The 27,581-nt window shown below is 39.5% G+C and overlaps 1 protein-coding gene across 1 annotated transcript in view; it reads left to right on the top strand.

The window, feature by feature from the left end:
* Window positions 1-27,581, top strand: part of CSMD1 (CUB and Sushi multiple domains 1) — a 1,400,820-nt gene that overhangs the window by 1,292,998 nt on the left and 80,241 nt on the right. Inside the window, exons 47-50 of the mRNA XM_060136411.1 lie at window positions 4,949-5,137; window positions 8,052-8,198; window positions 13,074-13,262; window positions 25,577-25,762. Of these exons, the coding sequence (XP_059992394.1) occupies window positions 4,949-5,137; window positions 8,052-8,198; window positions 13,074-13,262; window positions 25,577-25,762 (711 nt within the window). The remainder of the gene's footprint in view (window positions 1-4,948; window positions 5,138-8,051; window positions 8,199-13,073; window positions 13,263-25,576; window positions 25,763-27,581) is intronic.

The raw sequence follows: 27,581 nt of genomic DNA, 5'->3' as shown, positions 1-27,581 counted from the left end.
CCAAGATAGGTTTTATTTTGTAACTTCAAAATCACAGTCACGTTTATTTCCTTTAAAGAATGGAACTCTCCCCTTTCAGGGAATTTGAATATTATCATTCATTAGGGATAGTGAAACATTTAAAAGGGCCAACACTTAGGAAGAGAAGACCCAGAGTCTAGATTTGATTATCAAGTGACCTTGGTTACTAATCTTCTGAGCATCGTGTGTAATGAGGATCATTTATCTGCATCATTTATGGGATTGGTGTAAAGATGAAGTGAATATTAAATTAATTCTAAGCGATTTATAATGTTAATTATCCACCCTATGAAAGGCAATTTTCTTTGCGTTGCAATGGTATTGATTTTGCAAATGCTCAGGCCCATGAATTGATTCTTCCAGAATATCTGGTAACTGTGCATTTTCATTACTAATGAGGCAGAATTTCAGTCACTCTTACAGAGGGAAACGATTTTCAACACCTGAAGAAAATCTGGAATGAATTATTATTAATTAACCAAAGTGACTTAGGTTGTTTCTGAGAAAAATGTACTTTGGAATTGCACCCACATGCGAGCCAGTGGGCGTGGGAAACTCCGCAGGAGGGGGCACCCCGCCCTTTACCTCTTGCTTTAAACACTTGCGGGACCCTTGTGGTTGCGGTGCCGCTGAAACCCTGCCTCTAGCTGCCTCTGTTAGAAGCAGGGGGTCGCATGGGGCGCTAAGTCAGGACACTGATGTCATTTTTTTCCTGGGAAAACCAGTGTGTCAGGACCACGTTACCTCAGCGACGGTGATCTCCAGAGGATTCTTTTCTCAAGGTGGTGGAGGGGGTGGGTATGAAAGTTTCATCTTTTGCCATTTTATATAAAAATTAACTGAGGTAAATCTTCACATGTTGAAGGCAGATTTTAATTCCACCAAACACAGCCTTAAATTTCTCAGAATAGGTGACTTTCAGCAAGGGTGGTCTTAGCTGATTAATGAAGAAAGGTATAAATGTTTATTTAACATATGCTACTTTAAAAATAGGGAACATGCCTCCGTTCTCTTGTCTCTCCCCAAGATTAACCTGGTTTTCACTTAAATGAAATTGATTCATGACAATCCAGGAACAGAGCAGATCAACACAACAGGGGCATCATTCTCTAAATTACTTGCGCGCTCACACGTTTGCAGAGAGTGTCCAGCTAACAAGACAGGCTCCCTGTACTCAGCCCAGAGGTCCCCAGGCCCTACTGAACTTACAGGAATTACTACGTAGGATGACCTAGTTCTCTTCTGTTTCAGTTCAGGAGTAAATTTGTTTAGAATGAACTGAGTTATCTTAGCTGTCATTCCCTAAACACCTCATTATTTAAGAAAGGAAATAGGGACTCGGATGTCGTCTATCAAATACTTAAACACTTAAGCACTTAATTGTCATTTTTCTTCCAGTACTTTTCTATTATTTGATTGGGCTCAAGTGGGGGCCAATTCCCCGATAAATTCTTGATGAAAAATTGTACTAGTTATGAGTCCTACTTCTTCAAATGTCATAACCACACTTTTAGAAGTTCTGCTTTGAAAATTATCACCACTTTAGGGCGGTTGATTGTTCCTTGGGAACAATGGGAATAAATTGTTCTGAAAGTTCACACTTTTTACAGATAAATATTACCTTGTGGATCCTTACCTTCATTTAGAAAAAAAAAATGAATGAGGCTCTGGAATGTTTTTCAACACCACCAAGCAATTCTCTCATTTTCTTTAGACACCAGCTGAGTGCCCCACAGTTTAACTCAATTCAAAGACACTCCCAACCCTCAGGAAATTCCAAGGGTTTGGGGAGCTCCGTTCCAGAACCTGGGACAGAGGCCAAGTATATTTTAGCATAGAAGGCTATCGCGAAAGTGACTCTTCTCCAGTTAAAAAGAAGAGAGAAGCATTTCAAAAAGTGAAGAGAAGCAGTAAGAAAGGTTTGGAAGTGTAAAAGGACATAGGGCATCCAGGAAAGAGGGGGTGGCCCCCAGCAGCTTGCTGTTAGGGTGTGTTTGAGGGAATGGCATTATGTGGGCTGGAAACCTAAAGGACGCCAGATTGTAAAAGGTCTTCAGTGTCAGGTGGCTTCATCCCATAAACAATGGAAATCCATCAATGGTTATTAGTTTTAAAAATTGGAAACATGCATTATCAACGAACACTGAAGACCATCAGTGACCTTCAAAGAGTGGCCATTCCTTGGGAAGCATAAGTGTGACAGTAACACATCTCCAGGTGACAGAGTTCTCCGTATCACAATTCTTTCATACCTAGACGTGCTCTTAAGAGTTAATCTTATTTATAAATCCTAATGTTTGAGTCCATTACTTTTGCTGAAGCTCTGCGAGGTGCTTTGGGTTTTAAGGCTCACACTGCATTTTTCTCCAAAAGTAAGCTAAAGGAGTAACTGCGCAGAGGGAGGGGATGCAAAGCTCAAGCCGCTGTCTCAGCAGCACGTTCCTTCGGAGGTGTCTTTGCCAGGACCCTGACGCAGATGCTTCCCGGGGGTGGGAAGTCTCCGATAGCCCCCGTGGGAAACAGGGTGTTTTTAGCACAGAGGGCTCAGCTTAGGGGAGCCTGCGGTCTCTGAAACCTTCTCGCTGTCAATGGGGGTTGCTCCTAGCAACAGTTTCCAGAGGAAGGGAAGGGGATGGGCACGTGGGAGGGGGCGTGAGAAACACAGGAGTGGAGGCACTTCCGCTCACCTGGAGACAGACTCAGTGCCTCTTCAAAACAGTATGTATGTCTGAAAGAAATACTGTGAAGGGTCGTAAAAAGAAATGAAGCAAATAATCTCACTGATGTTTTCATTTTATCTTCTCTAAAAAACAGAAACAGGGAATCAGAATAGCTGTGTTTAAGAATCTGCGTCTGAGCTCTAATCACACCCTGGGTTGTGCTCTCAGCTCTCCAGGTGCATTTCAGCAGGTGGATGGTTTCCTGTTTCCAGGTGGTCTGCTGTCCCAGTGTTGTCTAATAGCTATGGTTGTGGTGATGAAATCGCAGGACAGAGATGCAGGTTAACTACTTCTCCCATGTATTAACACACAATGACATGTGCTCTGTAGCATCTTCACGTCAGGAACAGGCAGGCGTGTGGTCAGATGTTGTAACACTGTCTGCCCACATAGCGCTTTAGATTTAAGAAAAACATTTGCATGTTTTTGATCTGATTATAACCCTGAGGAGGAGCTTTATTGCTGTCTAGTTACAGCCAACCTCTGGCTCTTATTGTAAATTCAAAACAAGTCCCAGGAGATCCTAAAACCCCAGGCCCTGCACACATGCAGACAGAAAAAACTCTAACTTATTTTATTTTATTAACATCAACACGTTCATTTCTGAAAGGCCGTAATATATTTTACAGAGTGATCTTACCATCAACACAGAAGAAGATACTTTTTAAACTAAGTTGTTTGGTCTATGTGTTTTGGTTTAAATTATTTTTTATTAATTAACACTGTAAGTATACTTTAAAATCTACCTAAAATACACATTTATTAAAAGGGTTCTATGAAATGTTTCATCTTCGGTGATTTTATCCCTAAACATTTTCTAAATTTTAAGATACGTCTCAATTGGAATACTAAGTTAAATGAAAAAAAGGGGGGAGAATACTCTTTTTAACCATTACTTGAATCAAAACATATAAGCTTTCTCATCTGTTTGGGTTTTGAAATGTATTCATAAATAATACACATTTCATTAATTAAAAGGAGATAACTCAACAAATAAGACACACTTCCATTGATAGAAGCTCTTTTCGATTGAGGAAAAGCAGATCATTTAACTTTTTAAACATTTTGTAAATAGTTTTGGTACATCTTTGTTTATTGTTGAACCATCACCAATAAGAGAAATAATCTTCTCTTAATCTATTCAAAAACTGTTTCTGTAGGATACTTAAATTAGCAGTGAGAGAAGTGACTGATTAAGAGACTTTGGTGATTTTCTTTTGCACTCATACCTACACAGATTAGTTTTATTGTGATTAACTTGGAGTAGTTGAATAATGAAAAAAAGTGAGAGGGAAAATTGTGTCAAGGTGTCCATATTATCTTAATGATTTATGCACGATAAATTAACCCATTAGAAATCACTCCCACTTTACACAGTAGAAACTCAGGTGTCCCATATGACTCATCTCTTATCACAGTCCCAAGCAATCACATCAAATGTTTAAAATTTACTGTTCTAAATATAATTAAAAATATAATCAAAGGCAGAAATAAATATAATTTTATTATTATCGTGTATAATTTCACAATGTTTTTGTAATATTACATTGAAAAGGTGAGGTCTTACACTTTAGTTGAAAACTTGGGATCCTGCGGTTGAGTCCACAAGGCACCTGCCCTGAGTTAAGTGAGGTGTGTGGGCAATTCAGTCATAGCCTGAATGGATGGTCTGTGGACTGTGGATGAGGAGTGAAAGGCACGTATGGTATGAACTGTCCCTATGTCAGGGGTCCCTCCTTCCCTCACCAAGGGCAGGTCAGCAGGAGCCAGACCATGGCTTCTCCACCTTCTCCAGGTAAAGAAAACTTCCAGGTTCAGTGCTTCTCAAGTTGGCAGCTACCTCAGCTTGGCTGCCCTAGGATCAGGTTGACAGACTTCATCTCTTTGACTCTTGGTCTCCTTAGAGTTAAATAGGATTTACCTATCCATCTATGGCTATCTGTCAATCATCTATCAATCTCTTCTATCTCATCTGTATATCAACATATATATATTATACATAACTATGTTTTAAATTATAGGGTGATGCTAAAATGTTGCTTTCCTGTTCTGTTTGTGTCCTGTATTAAATTTGGTCACATCTCAGTAGGATTGCTTTGTTGTTGTTGTTTTCTTTCATGAGCTTGTATATCCAGGGTTAGAAACTACCCTCTTGAAGTTGGATTCATTTTGTTAAGGAAAACTTTTACTGGTGCGTTGTTCCTTAGCACAATGTCCAGCCAGTGAAGTCCGGACAGAATCTTCTGGGGTCATCCTTAGTCCAGGGTATCCAGGCAACTATTTTAACTCCCAGACGTGCTCGTGGAGCATCAGAGTGGAACCAAACTACAACATCACCATCTTCGTGGACATTTTCCAAAGTGAAAAGCAGTTTGATGCACTGGAAGTATTTGATGGTAAGTCTCTTTAAACTTTGTTCACATACCAGTGACCTATGCATAATGTAATAAGGATGCCACTATAATGTTTCTGTAATGCAAGAACTTGAATATTTTCTTGAAGTATATTATGTCTCCCCCAAACAGAAAATGAATTATTCTTGGGCTTGTGTGGTCTCAGAGATCAAGCAGTAGGTAAAACATTTCCATGCCGTTCCTAATGTTGCAACTTTTAAACCATTAGGATGCTGGTGACACACCCTGAAAATGTACTGAATTAACTTTAATCATTCTTTAATTCTTTAATGTGGGGCTTTGAAGCAGATGATTTCAAAAGATCTTCCTTTCCCTTCTTCTAAGATTATATTGATTTAGAAGATATTTTAGGAAACTTAAGAGGGCTAAAAGTACTTTAATCAGTCTAAATGATTATTTTACTAGAAATATATAAAAGTAATGGCTCACAGAGATTTCTGGGTGATAAATGCTATAGGAGTCTTTAATGTACAGTTTTTTTAGATTAGTAAAATAGTTTACTGAACAAATGCCAATACTGTTCTCAGCATGAGTCATGCATTTTTGTACAATTCTAATGAACTTTTAATATAACAATGCTATGCTTAAACATACTATGTGGTTGAATTGTCAATTTGAAATGGAACTGATGTTAATAATTTTTCTTTGTACAGAAGCATTATCATAGCCCAGGATAGCAGACCATGATACAGTTACGGCTGTACATAATAAGAGGGTTTTTACATGTTCTGATGGATTTGTCATTGAGTTCAGATAAATAACAATCAATTCAGTGAAAAAAATTACTGTAATTGATTCTCTGTGTGTTTATATGCCTCTTAGTGACTTGATGAATCATAATAGTCAAGTTGCTTCTATGGATAGACACTCGATGAATCAATTTATGTATTTCCAAAGATGAGCTGCTAAATTGGAAATTAAACTCATACTTATATACATAGGAACAGAGGACTGAAGGGTAATGTTTTCATCTTCCGAGGGTTTTTAAGGGTGCGTTAAAATGGACACATGCTACTGAGGACTCTCCTCTTAGTCTTTAGGGTGGGAAGAAGTAACGCATTAGCCACGTACAAAAATGGGCTTCTTTTGTCAATGAGGAATCCGGGAAACTATCTTAAGGCCAATTAGGTGTCATAAAAAAGTACAGACAAGCAGTTAACCTCAGGGGCTCTGTGTGTGTGTGTGTGTGTGTGTGTGTGTGTGTATGCTTACATATTCCTACACATGCAGTATATAGTTATATGTATTGACATAATCACTCTAAATGTATGCCTGTTCCTTTGTTTCACCTTGGTTGAATTGAAATTTAGCAGGCAGTGCTTCTGCGTCTTCTTATTTCAGGAGCAAAATCATTATCAATAATTTATGCCTGAAGCATTTACAATGTGATCTTCCCAAAATATAGACAGATCAAGCCCATTATAAACCATAAGCAAAATAGATAATAGAGATAATATCAAAGCAGTTGCTGTCAGAATTATCAGAGATCTATGACTAGGTGTGTTTCACTGTCAAAGAGTTCTCTGTAAAATGAAAGGTCAGAATTTTATATGAATAATTTTTTAAGCATTGGCATTTTTGTTGAAGTAAACGTCATGTTCATTGCATCTGTTTTGTTTCGTTTTTTTGAAAGACAGTGGCTCTTTTATAGCTCTTGAGTTGACCAAAAAAGGAAAAAGTTGAATATGTTGATTTTAAGCTTTAATAACCCAAGAGTTTATTGCTCTCTACGGCTCCAGTAGTGCTTATTCCTCAATTTAAAAACAAAATAGGACTTTAATCACTAGAGAACTCAATTGAGAAAAAGGTGTCAGAAGAAAGATGGTGGCCTTCACTTGTGAGGAACTTGCTAGCTTCCATCTTGGTAACAGAGACTGCACATACACACTCACACACACATACACACTCACATACAATTTGTATATTGCACACTTTTGAATGTTTACACAATTGCCATCATATTATATTTATCTGCAAACAGATTTCACTTGTCAATATGCTATTTTAAAAATTACCTACACTGATACATGTTTATCTAGTTCATTAATTTTAAATGCTATGTAGAATTTCTTTGAAAAGATTTTTTTTTTGTTTTTTTTTTTTTTGTTTTTTTTTTTTTGTTTGTTTTTGTGGTACACGGGCCTCTCACCGCTGCGGCCTCTCCCGTTGCGGAGCACAGGCTCCGGACGCGCAGGCTCAGCAGCCATGGCTCACGGGCCCAGCCGCTCCGCGGCACATGGGATCCTCCCGGACCGGGGCACGAACCCCTGTCCCCTGCATCGGCAGGCGGACTCCCAACCACTATGCCACCAGGGAAGCCCTGAAAAGATTTTTTAATACCTTTTTAAAACCCCAAACCACAACTTAGGATCTACATTTTGCCATAAAAATGGTGGAATAAACGTTTTGCTGTATACATAACATTGTGCACATATGTTGGTGTTTATAAAAAATATAATTAAAACCTTCAGTTGTATTGGATATTACCAAATTGCTCTCCAAAGTGATTATACTAACTTATACTTTCACTAGTATTGCATGAAAATTTCCATTCCCTGTATCCATTCAATGTTGTAAATACTAATAATAGTAAAAACTATTTTCATTTTTTAAACTACTGCTGTTTTATAGGTAACTTTTTATTCGATTTAAGTATTATGTATTAGTAGCATATATGTCTGAAGTTATTTTGGTTGGCTGTTGTTTCTTTTATTATTATTTTTTAACAGGGAATGTATCTGCTGCTTTATTTATTTGGAATTCTTTGTCTCCTTTGGAACTAAATAGCTATATATCGTATAGCTAGACTCCAATTTAATCAAAAGCTAAAGGTAGTCTGCATTTTGTAGGTGCTAATTCATATCATAACTTTTTTGTTTTTTTCTGTTTCATTTAGGCTCTTCTGGTCAAAGTCCTCTGTTAGTGGTCTTGAGTGGAAACCATACTGAACAGTCAAATTTTACAAGCAAGAGTAATCAGTTATATCTCCGCTGGTCCACTGATCACGCAACCAGTAAAAAAGGATTCAAGATTCGTTATTCAGGTTAGTAAGTGAGGTTAAGATTTAATATAAAAGTATTTTTAATATAAAGGATCTGCATTAAATTAAAAAATCACAATATATAAAGATTTATAGTATAAACCTAATTTCTGAAGATGAATAATTAACTTCAATAGAAATAATATGATGGGAAATTACTCTGAGTGGTATCTCTAAACTACATTAGGGAAAATAAACTATCTGTTGATTACTATTAAAACGTTTTGTTGCTAAAATCATAAACTATTGAATTGCATGCCACAGAAAGCAAAGATATTTCCCCCCAAAGTAAAGTAATATAATATAAATTAGTTTTAAAATATGTTTAAAGGCTAAGGAGACAACCAGGAGGAGATAATCATATTACATTTAATTTTTTTTAATTTAAATTTATTTATTTATTTGTTTATTTGGCTGCGTTGGGTCTTAGTTGCGGCACTCAGGGATCTTCCTTGTGGCTTGTGGGCTTCTCTAGTTGCAGCACACGGGCTTAGTTGTCCCGCAGCATGTGCGATCTTGGATCTTACTTCCCCGACCAGGGATCAAACCCATGTCTCCTGCACTGGAAGGTGAATTCTTAACCATTGGACCACCAGGGAAGTCCCTGCGGTTAATTGTATAAGTAATAATAACATCTTTATAATTCTTATCTTTATGCAGACATGATATATAGATATATACACACACACATATAAACATATACAAAATAAATATGTTTACGTATATATTTCCTGGTCAACATTTAAATTATTTTGTTCCTTCCCCGTATATTTCAATCACTTTCTGTCAGTAGTTTTGTATATTAATTAAATCAGTTAATACATTTATGAGAGATTAGATCCTGGGTATGTCAATGTGACCAGCCCGACACCTAATGTTTATACTGCCCTACAAAAGCAGTAGACAGACAATTTAAATTCCTCAGATATTTTAAATACTAAGAAAAATATCTAACCTTTTCTCAGTGTCTCACTCAACAGTATCTGTGCTAACAATTGAGATATATTTCCCAAGGGAGATGCCCACTCTGTGCATTTCATTGACCAGTGTACCTCCCAGAGGTTGCTTATTCCAATGTCTGTAGTACATCCTCAGTGATGGGAACATCCTGAGGGAGGAACAGCGAAAGGTCTTAGTAGTTTTAAGAATATTTTAGCTCTCTCTGATTGGTAGACGTCATGAAATGGTAAAAAGCATCAGGGTTTTGAAATAGCTCTTGATGTAAGGACAGGAGGCATGAAATTCACTCATGCTTCCTCTATAATGTTTAATAAAATATGCTCAGACTTTTGTTTTCCCACCTCTGCTCAAAGTAGCCATTCAAAAAGCTTATCAACAAAGAGCTCACAGTTGAAATCGCTTCATTCGAATGGGTATTGAGAGCATTAGGGCAGTGATTGGATTTGTGTTCATCAAATTCCTTGTTCTGAAAACTAAATACTCAGACCTGTAGAATTGTTTGAATTTATTTCCAATGAGCAAAAATGGACAGTGCAGGGGAAATAATGGTGAACATAATTTATTTTGTTTTACCTGTGGCAAATTACTTAGTAGCCTGGCGATGTGATTATACCTTGAATTCTGTCTTTCAAGGGATATTTTCATTCCTTATAGAACAAGAAGATTCTCTTTGTTAAACAGTGTTGAGAAAGTAGGAAAAAGGAGAATTTCGGAGAAGGCTATAAGCTGTTGTTCTATGAATGGACCTATCTATTTATCTCTCTGTAGGTATAGATACAGATAGATCTTTGAACAGATTTTCACTTAAAATTTGATGAGTCAATGACCTCTGCTAGCAGTTCATCACCAGTAATTTCAGAGCAGTGATTCAGTGAAGATCCCTGAACTGTAATATTGTGGGCAAGGGAGCTGCGGCCCATAATATAAGCATGTGTTGCATCACAAGCCTTTGTTTGCCTTACATGTGTGAAGCATTGGTCGTCAGGCTTAAGAGCAATATAATTGATCTACATGATTAACCAACAAAACAACAACAACAAAAAGCAAGTGCTTGTCCATTGAGGTTCAAGTCAATTCAATAAACTGCTGAGTGTTGAGCAAAAAATGGCCCTTAAATGAAATAAGTGAGAGTAAGTGAAATAAGCTTCAGTAATGGGAGAGTCAGAACTACAGACTGGCTGACATCCACCCAGAAACCCCAGGATAGCCAACTCTGCCCGCTGTCTTCCATCATGATTCCTACTTGAGTGTCTCCCTCCTTCACCTGCCTTTCCAACGCACCACGAGCAGAATGTAAGGATTGGGCCCTGGTCCTCTTAATTCTTAACATAGCCAGGAGTCGAACAGGTGGGAGCCCGTGTTCTAATCTTCCCCTTTGCTTTGCTGTGCCGTGTCTCCCCGCTCTGGGCCCCTCTGTATCTTGTTCTAGATGAGTTAGGAAGGAAGGGATATCCTGACAGCCTGGTAATAGAAGAAACACAGTCAATAGGGAAGAAAATAATTATTGGACCCCATAGAGTTAGACAGTCATCCTGCAGATTCTCTCTCTTAACAGACTGAACTGTGACGAAACTCACAGGTGACACCCTAAGCGCCGTGTGGTCCCACTGCCCCTTCAGGAGCTTTCAGACTTTATCTTGTCTCTGAACCTGGAGCAGGGTCTGCAGTCGCTTGGCCTTCCTGCTTTTCATCATCATCATTATTAGTTTAATTTACTGGCACAATAATTCTGGGTAGTTGGTAGCTGGGGTGCCTGATTATACTCATACCCTCCCTAAACTAAATATTTTGGTTCATTCAAAACTTACAACATTTAATCTCCAACAGTTGAACATGGAAAATGGTATGCCAATGGGACAAGAGTTTCGTATAAGAGTTAGTGGATTTTAACTTAATAAAAATGAGTCCATTAAAAAAATGAAATGGTACCTCATCCAGCTGAGACTGTTCTCTGAGGATGCTTCTCACAGGAACATGGTTGACAACCGAGGCCAGACACACAGACATCGCTTCTGGGCAGTGCAATGATGTGAAGGCTTCAGAAGGTTTCTGCTGAACTTATTTCTAAGGGAAGGTTCAACATTAAGCATTCAGACCTGTGTGTGTGCTTTCTATTTGGGACACCCACAGGGAAGTGGTACATTTAAAACCTCTTCTTGCAAAAGGAACCCTGGATCTCCAGGACTTCACAGCTTTCTTTATTTTATTGTTTTACTCATCTGAAGGGAGTTCATATGATTTTATGCTGCGGTGAAACTGGTCTTGTAAGAATAAAATGAGTTTCTTTCTCTAAATGTGTAAATAAGATGCAGAGCTTTTTAGCCATTGAAATGTTACGTTCTGCGTAGGTAAGACTGTGATTTTCACAAATGACTGTCTCTAGTTTTAAAAAGTCTCCCTACAGATGTGGTGATTAAAGCTATTGTAAGATTTTCATTGACCTGAAGTAGTGCATTTTCTTCAAAGATTGTAATCAAATCCCATATGTTAAAAAGAGGCTTGGGGCTTCCCTGGCCGATGCAGGGGACACAGGTTAGTGCCCTGGTCCGGGAAGATCCCACATGCCACGGAGCGGCTGGGCCCGTGAGCCATGGCCGCTGAGCCTGCATGTCCAGAGCCTGTGCTCCGCAACGGGAGAGGCCACAAAAGTGAGAGGCCCGCATACCAAAAAAAAAAAAAAAAAAGAGGCTTAACTGTCCACGTCATCATACAATTCTCAAGAATTCTCAAGACCATTTAACAGCAACAAGGAAAAAAATTAATGGCCTTGATTGCAAAATGTTATATTCTTCTATTTTCTCCATTTTAATGATACTTTTTTCTTTTTTTTTTTTTTTTTTGGTCAGAAAGTTAGAATTCCATCATCACGTTGATTAACAGTCGCAGATAATCTAAACTTCAAACTTAAGAAACTTGACCTTTGGCTCTAGATTTTTCTGGATTTTTAATTAATTTATTTTTTAGACTTTTTTTTTTAGAAGTTTCAGATCACAGTCAAATTGAGAGGAAGTTACAGAGATTTTCACTTTACTCCTTGGCTTCCCACATGCACAGCCGTCTCCATTTTCAGCATCCTCACCAGATGGCACATTTGTTAATGAACCTACACTGACACATCGTTATCACCCAAAGTCCCTAGTTCACGTTGGGGTTCACTCTTGATGTTGGATGTTCTGTGGGTTTGGACAAATGTAACATGACATGTATCCACCATCATGGATTCATGCAGAGTAGTTTCATTGCTGAAAAATCCTCTGTGCTCTACCGTCCTTCCCCCACCAGCCTCTGGAAACCACTGATGTTTTCACTGTCTCCAGAGTTTTACCTTTCCCAGAATGTCGTAAAATTAGAATCAACAGTCTGTAGCCTTTTCAGGTTGGCTTCTTTCACTCAATCACATACATTGAAGGTTCCTCCATGTCTCTTCATGGGTTGATAGACCATTTCTTTCTAGCGCTGAATAAAAAGAAACATTGGATGGACCACAGTTTGTTTATTTATTCACCTACTGACAGGCGTCTTGGTTGCTTCTGAGTTTTGGCAACTCTGAATAATGCTGCTATGAACATCTGTGTGCAAGTGTCTCTGTGGACATAAGCTTTCAACTCCTTTGGGTAAACACCAAGGAGTGTGATTGCTGGGTCATATGATAAGAGTGTGTTTGTTTTGCAAGAAGCTGCCAAACTGTCCTCCAAAGTGGCTGCGCCATCCTGCATCCCCACCCGCCATGATGAGAGTTCCTGTTGCCCCACACCCTCACCAGCACTTTTGTGTCTGAGGATGCTTTGAGTACAAGTTTCCGTGTTGATGCTGATTTCCCACTATTTTAACAATAGAGATATTTCATTTATATCTCTTATCAAGGGAAATGCAACATTTATTTATTGGTTTTGTGTATGTGTGTTTGTGTGCCCATAGCACCTTACTGCAGCTTGACCCACACCCTGAAGAATGGTGGTGTTTTAAATAGGACTACAGGAGAAGTTGGAAGTAAAGTGCATTATTTTTGCAAGCCTGGATATCGGATGATTGGCCATAGCAACGCAACCTGTAGACGAAATCCAGTTGGCATGTATCAGTGGGATTCCCTCGCTCCACTCTGCCAGGGTAAGAAATGTGTGTTTTCATCCCCAAACTTGAGTTCAATTTATTTTTCTTATTTTAATCACACTCTGAAATGTACAAGAGCTGTGATTATGGTTAAAAAGTAAGGAAAAAATGAATGTGAGTTCATAAAAGTACAAATTAAACTTTCTGCTGACTGTGCAAACACTTCTGACATTTGCACTCAGCTTGATTTAGCTTTATAGCCTGAATTCGTAGAATGGTTGAACACTCACCAGATGCTGGGTAGAATTATTCTAATACTTATATTTCATTTTGAAACTTAAAAATGTGTTATCCAACTCAGATTCAAAATAATTTTTCTTGACAATTGTATTAATTAGAAGAAAATCAATTACTAAAGCTCATTTTCCCTTTTCTTAGATTAAAAACTCATACTTTGAGCCACACACTGCATATTTCATTTTCATTAGGTCACTTAAATATAGGACTTGTTAAAGTTGATTTCAATATTTCATGATTTTTTTTCATTTTATCTTTCATGTGCATAAAAAATCAAATTTTCAAATAAGGCATTTTAATTTTAATTGAAGGCTTTGAAGTCATGAAATTTTCAGTTTTCTCTTATCGAGATTTATATGCATAACGAAATATATTGGTCTTTGAAAGCTAATTGCAATTTATGAATGAAACCTCATATTGGTTTCCTTGTTTCTCTTTTTTCATTCGATATTAGATTTTCTGGTATTGCTCTATGAGACAATAATAGATGTTTATCACAATTATTGTATGTGTCTTTAACTGCAAGAAGTTAATCAGACACCCAGCTTGCATCATTTATGTTGTACCTCCAGATTTTCTTCTTTAATGTAAGATAAACATGAAGATCTAATAGGCTTGTTTCGTTAGGATTGATGTTTTTTTTTAAGAAGAGTACTTTTTCTTTCAAAAGAAGAAATGCTTCTCATTTTCTTTAAATGTTCTGTTACTCTCTGCCTATGACATAGAATCCATTGCTCAGAGAGCAGCCCTGTGGGCTGCATGTCCTTGGCATTGTGGACTGAACAAGGAAAATGGCTGAGACCAGGATTGGCAAGAGTTCCCAAATCTTGGCCTCTAGAGGTTGAGTCCCTAGACAGGGCCCTAAATGGAATCTGCTCTCAGGGTAGAAGCCCAAGAAGATCCTGGAAAGAGACTGTCATGTGACAAGACAGACACATGAGAAATGACAGTCCAGGCAGACGTTAGTTTATCTCCCTGACACATGAGGAGTTCTGAACATTGTTGACTCGATGGAGGGATGGCTTGCTCTTCTGCTGCATGGTTGAAAAGGAACCAGAGAATGCCTGGGATGTGTCTTGTTGATAAGTTTCCACTTCCCTCTCCTTTCCCCATTTTCTCGCTCAGCAGAACTATTTGATGCTGAATTAAATGACTCAGAAATAGAAACAGAGCACTGAAAACCAGATCCTTCTGGAATCTTTGCAGTTTCAGCTCAAGGATTTGATTGAACGTGGTCAGTGTATCTCTTCTCTGTGTTTCACGTAACCCCAAAGTAATGCCATCAGGGACGTGGAATGTTAGAATCACACACCATGTTCTAGGTGGTAAATTGGAATATAAATGCCCGATGTGATTGTGTTCTCAAATTATAAAATATTTCAGAAGCATCATCTTCCCACTATAAATCCACAGTCTTCTGCACTTTCTGTTAACCATTCTGATAACTGGGGAGTCAATATTATCTTGTTTTTTTTTTGTTGTTGTTGTTTCATAAACTATGACCTGTAAAACCTGGAGGGCCCTTAAAAATAATCTAGTTTAATTTGCTTATTTTTATGTTTTTTTAACTGAGGCACATAAAAGTTAAGTGATTTATTAATAATCATAAAAATGTTGGTCTAGAATCCAGATCTTCTGCCTGCCTCTTCAGCGTTTGAATCAAAATGTGTCTGGCCAAAAGAAATTATACTTAAAACAAAATTTTGCAGACACCAGTTCTAAGTAATCTATATTTTAGGTGTTTAAATTCATTTACTATGGAACAGTTTCTTTAGTCTTCTCTTAGTTCTTTCCAATTTGTGTAAAATAGCATTTTGATTACAATAATGTATAAAATATTTTCATCATATGTGAGGCTGTAATGTTTAAAAATAAAAAGCATGGTGAAAAATAGGCTTTTTTAAACCATTTAAATTATTTGGTACAGCTACACAAGCATTTTCATCATTTTAAAAATAAATCTTTTAAAATAAATAGTAAAAATGTTTACTCCAATAGGTGAAGGCCATTGAGAAAACATCGTAAAATTTTAAACAGAATAGGCTTATATAACATATATATTGGCAATTTATACCTTAACAGTGTTTTACTTACAATTGAAGAGCCTTAGAGCTGATTGAACTGAATTTAATACAGTTCATAATATAAATGTGTAATTGTTATGGTATTTAATAATGGGAAACTTGATTTGTTTAGCATTAATCATTCGCTTTCCTTTTGTTACTTATAGAACACAGAAGTTTTCCATAATGTAAATACTCATCTAACTTACAGAAAAACATTGGCCTCCTTCAATATAGTCAGAATGAGCCTTTGTGGATTTTTAATTCCCTCCTTGTACCAACCATCTAAATTGTATTTAGATTAATTTTTTTTCAGTTTTTAGATAATTGAAGATAATTTTTTCAAAGTAGTTTTTGGGTCCAAAGAGAGTTAATAGATATAGATGGATGATCAGTATCTATGTGGTCCTGAACTGCTGGCAGTTCACGATGGTAGGGTATGAAATTAAAGAGTGGGTGAACTCTTTCTTTAAAATTCTTGGAATTCTATAAGCGAAAAAGACTTTGCCAAAGCATCATCTAAATGCATACCATCACACTATTCCCTCTCAAGACAGCTCAAACTCTTTTATTTTCTTGCCCAAGATATTATATTCACATTAGATATAAAATTGGAAAATGAGGATTAACCTGTAGCACATTTATAAGGATAAAGGTACAAGCTTTACCTCTGAAACCTATAGACCTCAAGCACACTGTTCCAAAGATTAAAGTAGATGTAGGGTCCAGTTTATAGAGAGGGTATACTCTGTACAAGTTTTTGACATTTTGTTTATATATACATGTTCATACAGAGGCAAAGTGACATTAATCATATGTCTGTGTTTGTAGATTACAGTTGTAGTTGTAGGTTTAAAACTTAATGCAAGCATTAAAGATGATACAGCTGTTTTCATGCTTTTTATTTCAATTCAAACTTACCTCTGAATTAGGCACTGCAGGTACCAAGACACACTCCCAACTCTTAACGTTCTGATGGTCCGTTAGGAGAGATGGACTCATGAATCAGTAACTACAATTCAGTATGACATTAAGCAAGAGAAGATATACACTGAATAGAGATGGAGCAGAAGGTATTTTTTCAGGATGTTTTTCGCATCATGGGACAGCTGAGATAGGATTTGAAGGGGTAGCACCGATGGAAATGCGGTTGGAGCAGCAAGTAGGGGCCATTGTGGGAGACCTCAACTGAGTTTACATAGCTTTTACTCTTTCTCCTGTGGTTGACTTCAGTCTATTAAAGGGCAAAAAAGACACAGTCACATCTGCATTTTGGAAATATCTTTTAGTAGTGTGGTAGATGATTGGACAGAATCCTGTCTAAATTACAGGGGTGCTTAGAAATTTTAGAAATACGCATTGGAGCCATGATGAAGACCTTGATAAATACAGTGAAAATAGGTTTGAAAGAAAACAGGTGTTGAAAATATTTAGAAAACAGAATCAGCAGGCCCTTGTGATGGAATGTAAAGGGTCAGGAAGAGAGAAAAATACGGAATGACAAATAGTTTTCTGGTTTTGATTGCTGGGAATATTGAGGCACCACTCAGTGAAATTAGGACAAGTGAGAAAAAGCAGGCTAACGAAATCAGTGTTGAGGTGCGGCCTTCCGTTACCTGTGCTCAGAGAAGATACAGTTTCTAAAAGTATCAGTAAGGAGGCAAGTAGTTTAAGTTAGTTCAGGGTACTGAGTGCATCCTTATTTGTTTTTCATGAGAGGAGGTTTGACTTTGTAGGTTCCATAAGGAGCAAATCAAATGAAAAAATATATAATTAAAAAATTATCTGCTGCAATAAATTTCAAACTAAATAGCTCCACCAGAAAACAAGTAGCATCTGACACCCTTTGAGAGAAGATCACATTGGGTCAACAGCAACTATAAAGCCTGCAACCCATCTAATTACTGATGCAAGAGTAAATGGTGCAATAGTTTGAGACTCTTACCAGAATCAAAGGTTTGATCTTATAGTTATTTTAATTATTTTATTTGAAGATAGGGGACTTGAAAACTGGAAACAAACAAATAAATAAATGGACAAATACCCCTTTGTGGCACTGGGAGCCTACTATTTAATATTTATTTAATATATTTATACATTTTATATATTTAATATTACAATATACTATTTAATATTTCAGTTATCCTTCTGGAGTGGGTATAATATTTCTCAGTGATTTGAACAGCATTTCTTTTATGCTGACAGAGGAACAGAAACAACTTACACATTCTCTAACTGCACTAGGATGTTAGTTTTTTTTTTTTTAATTGTGCAAAATAATACTTTGAAATGTTTACTAAAAATGCGACACTTGCCTTCTAGTAAATGAGTGAGGTGGAAAGCTGAGGGGTGGGGTCAGGCCCTTTGGGGCCCCCAGTGCTGGTCATGTGACCACGAATGTGCTGCCCTAGGCCCCAGCAGAACATGTGTCAGGGCAGTGTTTGAATGAAAAAAAAAGAAGTGTAAATTAATGACAGGTATTTGAGAATGATTCTTTTTTTCTTTTTCTTATTTATTTATTTATTTATTTTTGGCTGCACTGGGTCTTCGTTGCAGTGTGTGGTGGCTTCTCTTGTTGCGGAGGATGGGCTCTAGGAGCGCGGGCTTCAGTAGTTGTGGCTCGCGGGCTCTAGAGTGCAGGCTCAGTAGTTGTGCTGCAGGGCTTAGTTGCTCCGCGGCATGTGGGATCTCCCCGGACCAGGGATCAAACCTGTGTCCCCTGCATTGGCAGGCAGATTCTTAACCAGTGCACCACCAGGGAAGTTCTGATTTTTTTTTTTCCATTGAAGTTCTGATTTTTTTGTTTTTTCCATTGAAGATGACTTATCTTGTGCCCTAATCTGCTTTGTTTTCTCATTTTCATTGACTTTCTGCTGGTGACATCTTAGAAGCACAGAATTTGAGAGAAAACTAGTCATGTGATGGGCAGGGAGTGCTAATCTCCCTAAACCTGGTTCCTGCCATGTAAAACAGGATCTTTGATGCCAAGCTCTGAGAATTGTTGAGAGGGTTCAAGCGCTCAGACAGTCCCGGGCAGGACTCAGCAGCAAACAGGACCCTTCACTGCCCATCACCTGTGAGGAAGAACACACAGCAGGCCAGATGTGTTGCATCGTTTCAGAGAACTTCAGCTTTTCTCCCTTTCCTTGACATTTGAAATGACTTCTCTCAGAAAACCTGTACTGGCTTTTATCCTCCTTGATAAACCAGGCATATCTTTTGCCCTTCAGGCTTCATTTCCTGCCTTCAACCAAGAAACTCTGCCCAGCAGCTGTTTCCCTTATCAATACACTAATCTTATTCATCTTGGAGGGAAGCCAAAATTAGAATTGAAATTTTCTGTATTATCTCAAAGATCCAGTTAAAGTGGTACCTTACAGGGCTTGGCTTTCAAGTTTCCTGTGTCACAGAGAGAGCAGTTCCCATGTAGCTCTTTATCTCAGAGCCATGATTTTCAGAGCACTTGGTGAGTCGGAGCTCTGGCTTGGACTTGATCTTGTGTATTGTTTATGCTTTGCTTACGTTTTGCAGGCAATGAAGCATAGGGAAAACCATCATTTTCACAAATGACATGGTTAAGCCTCTGTTCGTAAAGTCTGAACTTTAAGATGGAAAGATATAGACGCCTGCACTCTGCTGATATGTGCTAATATTTGCTAGTGTAAAGGGTATGGATAAGGCAGGAGATGGGTGGCTGGGCGGGGAGGTGCATGTAGGTCTGCCGTGAGCCCGGGACTGAGCTGGGGATGCGTCCTCTTATCTCTTTAATCCTGTGGACACTGGTGCTCAGAGGCGACGTTACTCAAGAAACACAGGACTAAACACCAGGGGTGGGATTTGAACCCATGTCCTTCAGATTCCAAAATCTACATTATTTCTACTATACCATGACTATTCCCTCTGTGAACATTATTTCTATCCACTGAAAGGGCATCTTTCAGAAGAAAATTGTCCTTTTTGTAACTTAAAAAAATAGCAACATTATCAAAAGTTCAGAGGATATGTTTGGTGTTCTGGTATAAAACTTGAGTTATTTTGTAAATCTCAAAAACTTTTACCTATGGGCATAAAATGCATAAGAAGTTATGACTTTTGTCTTGATTTTTTTATACATATTTATTTGCTTCTATGAAATGTTCAAGCTTCTATGTGACATGATAATAGTGCAGTGTTTTTAGAAATTTAAAAATAATGTTTTTAAAATCATTTTAAAAGCAAAACAGGGGGCTTCCCTGGTGGCACAGTGGTTGAGAGTCCGCCTGCCGATGCAGAGGACACGGGTTCGTGCCCCGGTCCGGGAAGATCCCACATGCCGTGGAGCGGCTGGGCCCGTGAGCCATGGCCACTGAGCCTGCGCATCCAGAGCCTGTGCTCCGCAATGTGAGAGGCCTGCGTATCGCAAAAAAAAAGCAAAACAAATCACGTGTTATGATATATATGAAAATATGTATGTGTGAGAATAGTTATAGTCATTATGTCAACTATATTCTAATATATTAGGTTATGAATCCACATAGTTCATAAAGCCAAAAATTTGCCAAATCCCACTAAGTATATTGTAAACTGAGGTTTATTCCATTTGCTCATGATCTTCTTATGGGATTTGAGTTGAGTGATTAGATCTTGGGCATTTCACAGTCAGAATCTCCCAATTTAGGCAAGGATCCCTCCCATTCCCAGTAGTTACTGGCGCCATGACCCTGGACAGGCAACACAATTCACTGAGGTTTAGCTTCTTCTGTGAGCAGGGATAAGAATACTCCCCCACCTGGCATGTTTGAAGGGTTAAATGAAACAGTTGACATGAAATCTTTACGCTGGAGCCAGGTACTAACAGGCACCCCTAAAAAAGGAACCTTACAGGATAGAAACATAATTTCATCAGTGAGTGTCTTCAGGAAGTACTTGCTGACGTGCTTTCAAGCAGAGATTTTACAAATGTCTAGTTAACATCAATAATATTTAAGTAACTGAGCTGGGAATAGGTTTCTCTGATTTCTCACAATACTCAAAATGAGACAGCGGAGCGCTTCATCTGTATGTGGATTGCCGATCGCCTTTTAATTGCTCCTCATCAAGTCCCCAAGCTTCTCTGTCTCTGGGGGACTGAGGTGCCCCTACCCCGGGTCCTGAGCACCCTCTTGTGCGTGCTGTGACCTCGCCACTGCCTTTTGTCCTGTGTGTCTGTAGATTGCTTCTCCTGGACCAGTGGTTCTTCAAAGTTCACAAGAACCATCTGGCGTATAGATCCCTAACTTCCAAGTGCCCCCCAAATCTGACTCTGCGGGTCCCAAGGAGCTGGAATCTGCAATCGTACAAGCACCCCAGGTAAACTTGGCGCAGGTGTCTAAGGAACACGTGTTAACAATCCCCATTCTTAAAGAGAGGGATTTTGTCTAAATGTGAATCCCAGCATTTTGCACAGTGCCTGGACCATACTTGGCATCGATGTGAGCTTACGAATAAGTGCGTATGGCTCCACTCTCTCATCAATCGCTTTCCTCAGTAAGGCTTCTAACATAAATGGTATTATCGGCAAGAAACACAGCTTGAAATTAGGCCAGTGGTGATGTCATCTTCAACTTTCAAATACAGTAATAAGCACACTACAGGAATAGCCTCCAGAAGAACAGCCCTGTGCACAAGGCATAGAGCCTGGAGAGCCCTGTGATTAGGTGTGTGACACCAGGCAGAGCGCACCTCGGGCGTGTCTGACTGCTACAGGTGTCAGGGCTGACTTGTGCCCCCCTCAAAAGAGATATGTTGGCGTCCTCATCCCCAGGACCTCAAAATGTGACTGTATTTGGATAAAGGGTCTTTACAGAGGTGACCAAGTGAAAATGAGGTCATTAAGGTGGGCCCCACTCCAACATGACTGCTGTCATGATAAGAGAGGGAAATTGGGACCCAGAGGGCAGACCTTGTGAAGACACAGGTTGAAGACAGCCATCTACACGCCAAGGAGGAAGGAGCAGTCTTCCTCAAGCCCCTCAGAAGGAACTAATCCTGCTGACACCTTGATCTCCAACTGCTGGCCCCCAGAACTGTGTGATCACACATTTCTGTTGTTCAAGCCCCAGGTATGCGGTCTCTGCTGTGGCAGCCCAAATGGACCAGCACGTGTGATCCCCTCTCTGCCCCGTGAAATCCCTACCCCTCTGCTCTCCACCTCAGCAGCAAGAACCGAATCAACTCCAGCAGCAGTGTTTGGATCTTGGGGCAAGAAAGTTTGCAAATTGTGAAAAACTGGAGAAATTAGTGACAGAAGGTCATGAGATTTTCTTTCTGGACATATATAGGGGAAAACGGAAGTCACAAAATATTTACATTATTTATTACAGTGAAATTGCCTAGTTTCCTTAGTTCCATCATCATTCTTAACAACCTTTCATAGTTGCATCACATGTTTATTGCTTGTCTATTTTCTGTGTTCTTTCTTTATTTTTTTTTAGTAAAATGCAGCCAAAATTTCAGGTCAGCAGTTTTGAGAATTTATTAGACCCACAAAGTTCATTTTGTTAAAAACATATTTAATGGTCCACACTCTGCCAGGCACCTTGCTCTCCTCTGCGGCTCCGCTGTTTCGCTCATGAAAGTCGGAGGACAGTGGATTGATGCTGTGCGTACTGTCCCACTAACTTGAGCTGAGCACTGGCAACCATTTCCAAGGGTCTTTATTGTCCTTATTTGGCAGGCGGCGAAGCTAAGGCTGAAACAGGTTAAGGGAGCTGTCCCTGATCAGAGCAGCATGTGCAATGAGTTGATGAGTTTCCAGAGCAGCATCCTGTCCTGTCATCCCACCTACCAAGTTAGATGAAATGTGCCCCAGGATTCCAGATCCCATGAAAACCCGCCATAAACAAAGTGTTCTGATCCCTGGCGAGTTCTCATGACACCAGACTGAAGGTGCATTAGGGTCCCATCCCCACAGGAGGGTGATCTCTGTGGGGCAGTGACCAGAGGTAACTGGGTCAGAGCTGGCATGTAACACACAGAAGTGTCACTGCTTTCCTTCAGCTTCTGTCCCCAGGGTCTTGCTTTTTATTGAATGGAACTTTGTTTTATTTCTTTGTTCCTAAGAAGTGGCCCTTTTCTTTTTAAATGTTCACACCTGTGCCTTCCTGTGACTCTCCAAAGCAGAGGGGTGGGCGTCAGCTGCTTCCTACAGCCTTGCAGAAGCAATGGATTTGCTCCTAAGGAAACGGTCAAGTGGCAGCATTTGCCAAGTCAGAGCCTCTCTTTGTCTTTAGTCATTTGTCTGCCCACGTACTGCGTCCCTTCCTTTCCAGAGCTCTTCTGTTTGCTTCAAATGATTAAGTGTTTTTTGGGTTTTTTTCCTTCCTTGGGCTACGATGTACTAAATATTTTCAAGAGGTTTAGAGCAGCTAAAGATGCTTCTCAACCAAATCCTGTTTTTCTTCATTTTCCCTTTCAGAACTGCCTGTGTTTTTAAGTTGCCCATCTGTTTGAGTTAGTGTCTGTACATACAAGCCATTACTTCCCTCTGTCTGCCCTCGTTTTCAGAAGTGCTCGCCTTTATCCCTCAAGACAAATGGGTGGATATTTCTTATGCTAGTAAATGCTCTTTCTAAAGTGTCTGACTTCACACCTGTCCCCATAAAACAAATAAAAACAGTGTGACCTGTTAAATCCCACGGACCTGGAGGTGATTCCAGCCCTTTACCACCTCTCTTATTATGATTTTCTAACTCAGCCTTCAGCCCAGTATTAATGGTGTATTGGATGCTGGCTGAGCATCACGTGAGATGTTGCTTAGTGTTTGGGAAATCAGAGAAGACAAGGGAAATAAAACACAAACAAAAAAAAGGGTCCAGAAATATCATTAGTTCTCAAATTCAACGTGGCCTTTATATTTTCAGATTTACACTTTGAAAATGTATTCTGACCTATTTATTTATCCATCTATTTATTTATTGCCGGTGGTTGGACATTGAAAATAAAAAAGATATGAATACACTGAAATAGAGCAGATGGCACCTTGGCGACAGTACAGGACAGTAGCTGAGATACCTGCTTTGGCATCAGATACCCTGAGAGATGCCCTCCGACACAGCTGTTTACTAGTTATAAGAATTGGGGCAATTTGCAGGACATTCCTAATGCTCATTTTCCTTAGTTGTCATATCAGTCAGGGTTCTCTAGAGAAGCAGCGACGGTAGGGTGTGCGCAGATGTGCACAAGGGGAGGCTTACTGTAGGAGCTGGTCCTCATGGTGACGGAGCAGAGAAGCCCAGGTCCTCTACTGCTGCTGACGGAGCAGAGAAGCCCAGTGACCTACAGTCTGCAGGCTGGAGGCCCAGGCAGCCAGTGGTGTGATTCAGTCCAAGTACCAGGGAATCCAGTGGGAGGGGCAGCAGGGAAAGTGCCGGGAGCCCCGATGTAAGAGTGGGACAAGCTGGGCGTCCCAGCTCAAGCAGAGGGAGGGAATTCCGCCTTCCTCTGCCTTCTGGTTGTACTGAGGCCTCAGGATTGGATGACGCCCACCCGAATGGGGGCGGGTGCTCTTCACTCCTCTGAGAAGCAAATGCTAATCTAGTCTGCATACATCCTCACAGACACACCCCAAGAATAATGTTTGACCAGCTCCTAGGCACCCTTTAGCCCAGTAAAGCTGACAAATAATATTAACCATCATAGTAGTAATAAAAAATAATAATTTAATTTACTTATTGGGGTATTTTTGAGATTAAATGAGGTCATACAAGTAAAAGAACTTGTCACAATGGGAGGAATTGTGTATTTGACCAAGGAATGCTAGGTGTTCTACTGATAAAGGTGAGAATGTTGTTTGCAGGTGAGCGATTTCTCAGTGACTTCATCTGAGCCCACCTCCTCCTGGTGTGGATGCTTCTCTGACTCCGGTGCTCGGTGCTGCTTCTCCTGAGCCTGGAACCTGGTGTGGCTCTTTGAGGAGGCACTGGGGCACCAGGCACAGCCAGCATCGCCCTCCAAGTCCCCCCACTTTTGGCCCAGAACCACCTAATTTCTCTTGATGGTGGCATGAGGGATCTGAGGGATTCACTATCAAATGTTTCCTCTGTATTTGTGATGGAAGGGAAGACATTCCTTCATACTGTTTAGTTTTTAGTTGACCCTAATCTAGAGAGTTGAAGAATGCTTCCCTTTATATTAAATCTGAAGGAAAGTTATTTTTTTCATAGTGAAAGAGAGCTCGAGTCCTGATAACGTGCCCGATGTTTTGCTGTGTGGCTTGTACTGTACATTCTGCCACATTAGCCTGTAAGGAACGTTGATGTTTCTCCTTTTACAGTTGAGGAATCAAAGCTCAGATAAGCCAGGTAAATTTCCAAGTCGTAAACAGACAAATAACAAACTCAGACTCTCCTAGGTCTGAATCCATGTTCTTTCAACTCTCAGCCTTGTTTCCTATAGCGTTTTAAGTTGAGATTGATTTGAAATCATGGCACAAGCTTTCATTCCACATCCACGTGTGCACAGTGGTAATGTTTCCACACCAGTGCTCACCTTTGGGTGATGGGCATGAAGCAAAGACGTGGACCAGGCTACGCAGGACGTTTAGATTTGCTTTGTGTCCTGAAAACATGCCTGGAAACCTAACAATGCTCAACATGGCCTCGAAAGTCTCCCTGGACTTGTTCCCTGAAATAAACGTTCATGGGGGCTTCCATGCTCTCCTTGGGATGATCACATTATGTTACATGATTCCAACACGCTGAAAATGGTGATGAAGTTCAGGACACCAGACCACAGGAAACCCTGCATGAGAGCTATCAGACATACCTTCTGGAAAAATAAATTTAAAGATACTGTATTTTGACCCATTTTCCATTGTTTCCCATTCACTCTTAAGACCCTTACAACTTTGGAAATGTGCATACTTATGACACACGTGAGAAATGCAAATATCTAACAGTTTTTATACATCTTTGAGATGAAAAATAGAAAAAGAAAAGAGGAAAATTTCATAATCTGTCAGAATAACCCTGTGCTTCCTTCATTTCTTTTCAGCTGTGTCCTGTGGAATCCCGGAGTCCCCAGGAAATGGCTCATTCACGGGGAATGAGTTCACGTTGGACAGTAAAGTGACCTATGAGTGTAACGAGGGCTTTAAGCTGGACGCCGGTCAACAGGCTACAGCTGTGTGTCAAGAAGATGGATTGTGGAGTAACAGGGGGAAGCCCCCAACGTGTAAAGGTAAGTGTTCTAACGCTCATGCCCGACTTTGCAGATCTAAAGAGGAACAGAACGCACTGGTGAGAACTCTAGGCTCCAAAGTGCGAGGTCCTCTCCCACAGCGTGTGAGGGCTCGTCTCTGGCAGTGTGGTCATGTTAACGCCAATTTATTCCATATCAGCCACTCTGACCATTTACCATAAGCTCTGCAGTCTTGAAGGTGAGTCATATGGAATCATGTTGGTTCCATCAGCACCTAGACCATGAAATTTACACAGCAAATCCTGACTGTGCTGCCATTTTCACTTTGGAGGGATGCAGTCAAGAGGATATTGAGAAATGAAGCACTCTACACAAAACATTAAGACGTAATTCAACATGAGCTTCCTCTGCATCTCCCATCTCACTGTAAGTTCTGTGAGGTTCACGGCAACGCCCAGTCTATTTTTTTATCACCCGTTCTGCATAACACACTGATGCTCAATAAATATATCACTGATTTGTGAAGTGGGGTAGGTTTTCTGGAATGCTATTTACAGTATGTAATAATATTCTTAAAAGGGTCAAAAGTTTGGGTTCATTCTCAGACTCGTCTTAAAAAATAATAATCAAGTCCATAACACAAAGCCAAAAAGAACGAAAGTTGACACACACACACGCACACGCACACGTGTACATGCCCACACACACAATTTATACCAAGAGTTTCATTGCTGCTCTACAAAACTGCCTCAAATTGGAAATAATCTAACTGCTTAGTTTCTAAAAATTGAAAACTACATAGTATTTCTACATATACAATATTTTTGCTCTTAAGATATTTGCAAAATAGATCTCATGGGCTTCTATTATAATATTAATATATTGACGTTTTTGTGTATAGTGTTTTGGTCATGTTAAAATTATTTGAACATTTTAGGTATGAACATATAAATGTTTACAAAAACTAATCAACTTTCCTCCATACGTTTTATTTTCCTTGCCGTCATTTTAACCTGTTTTTTTCTTTTTTGCAAATAATTATTGCATTCCTGAGAGTCAGTAAGGCACTGTTGAGACAATCCCTACCCCTCAACTCCTGGCAACCACTAATCTTTTTACTGTCTCTATAGTTTTGCCTTTTCCAGACTGTCATATAGTTAGAATCACACAGTAGCCTTTTCGGATTGGCTTCTTTCACTTAGTAATATGCATTTAAGGTTTTGTCATGTCTTTTCATGGCCTGATAGCTCATTTCTTTTTAGCTGAATAATATTCCATTGTCAGATGAGCCACCGTTTGTATCCATTTACTTGCTGAGTGACATCTTGGTTGCTTCTAAGTTTTGGCAATTATGAATAAAGCTGCTATAAACATCCGTGTATAGGTTTTTGTGGACATGAGTTTTCAGATCCTTTGGGTAAATACCAAGGAGCATGGTTGCTGGATTATATGATAAGAGTATGTTTAGTTTTGTGAGAAGCTGCCAAACTGACTTCCAAGGTGGCTGCACCATCCTGCATCCCCGCCAGCAGTGATGAGCGTTCCCGTTGCTCCGCACCCTCACCAGCATTTGCTGTTGTCAGTGCTCTGGGTTTTGGCCCTTCTAATAGGTGTGTAGTGGCATCTCCTTGTTTTAGTTTGCATTTCCCTAGTGACATTTGATGTGGAGCATCTTTTCATATGCTTATTTGCCATCTGGAGGCTGGTCTCCAGAATTCCAAAACAGGTGGTTTACAGCGGCCAATAAGTGGATTGGCGTCATAGACATTCAACACAAGGGTTAACTACATGACAATTGTGAGGAAAAAGAAGCACAGCATAGCTTTTTAAGTCCTGATTTGAGGGTAGAGAAAGAGAG

This window comes from Lagenorhynchus albirostris, chromosome 21 (assembly GCF_949774975.1).
Source record: "Lagenorhynchus albirostris chromosome 21, mLagAlb1.1, whole genome shotgun sequence".
NCBI lineage: Eukaryota > Metazoa > Chordata > Mammalia > Artiodactyla > Delphinidae > Lagenorhynchus > Lagenorhynchus albirostris.
This window is presented reverse-complemented; position numbering and strand designations above follow the sequence as displayed.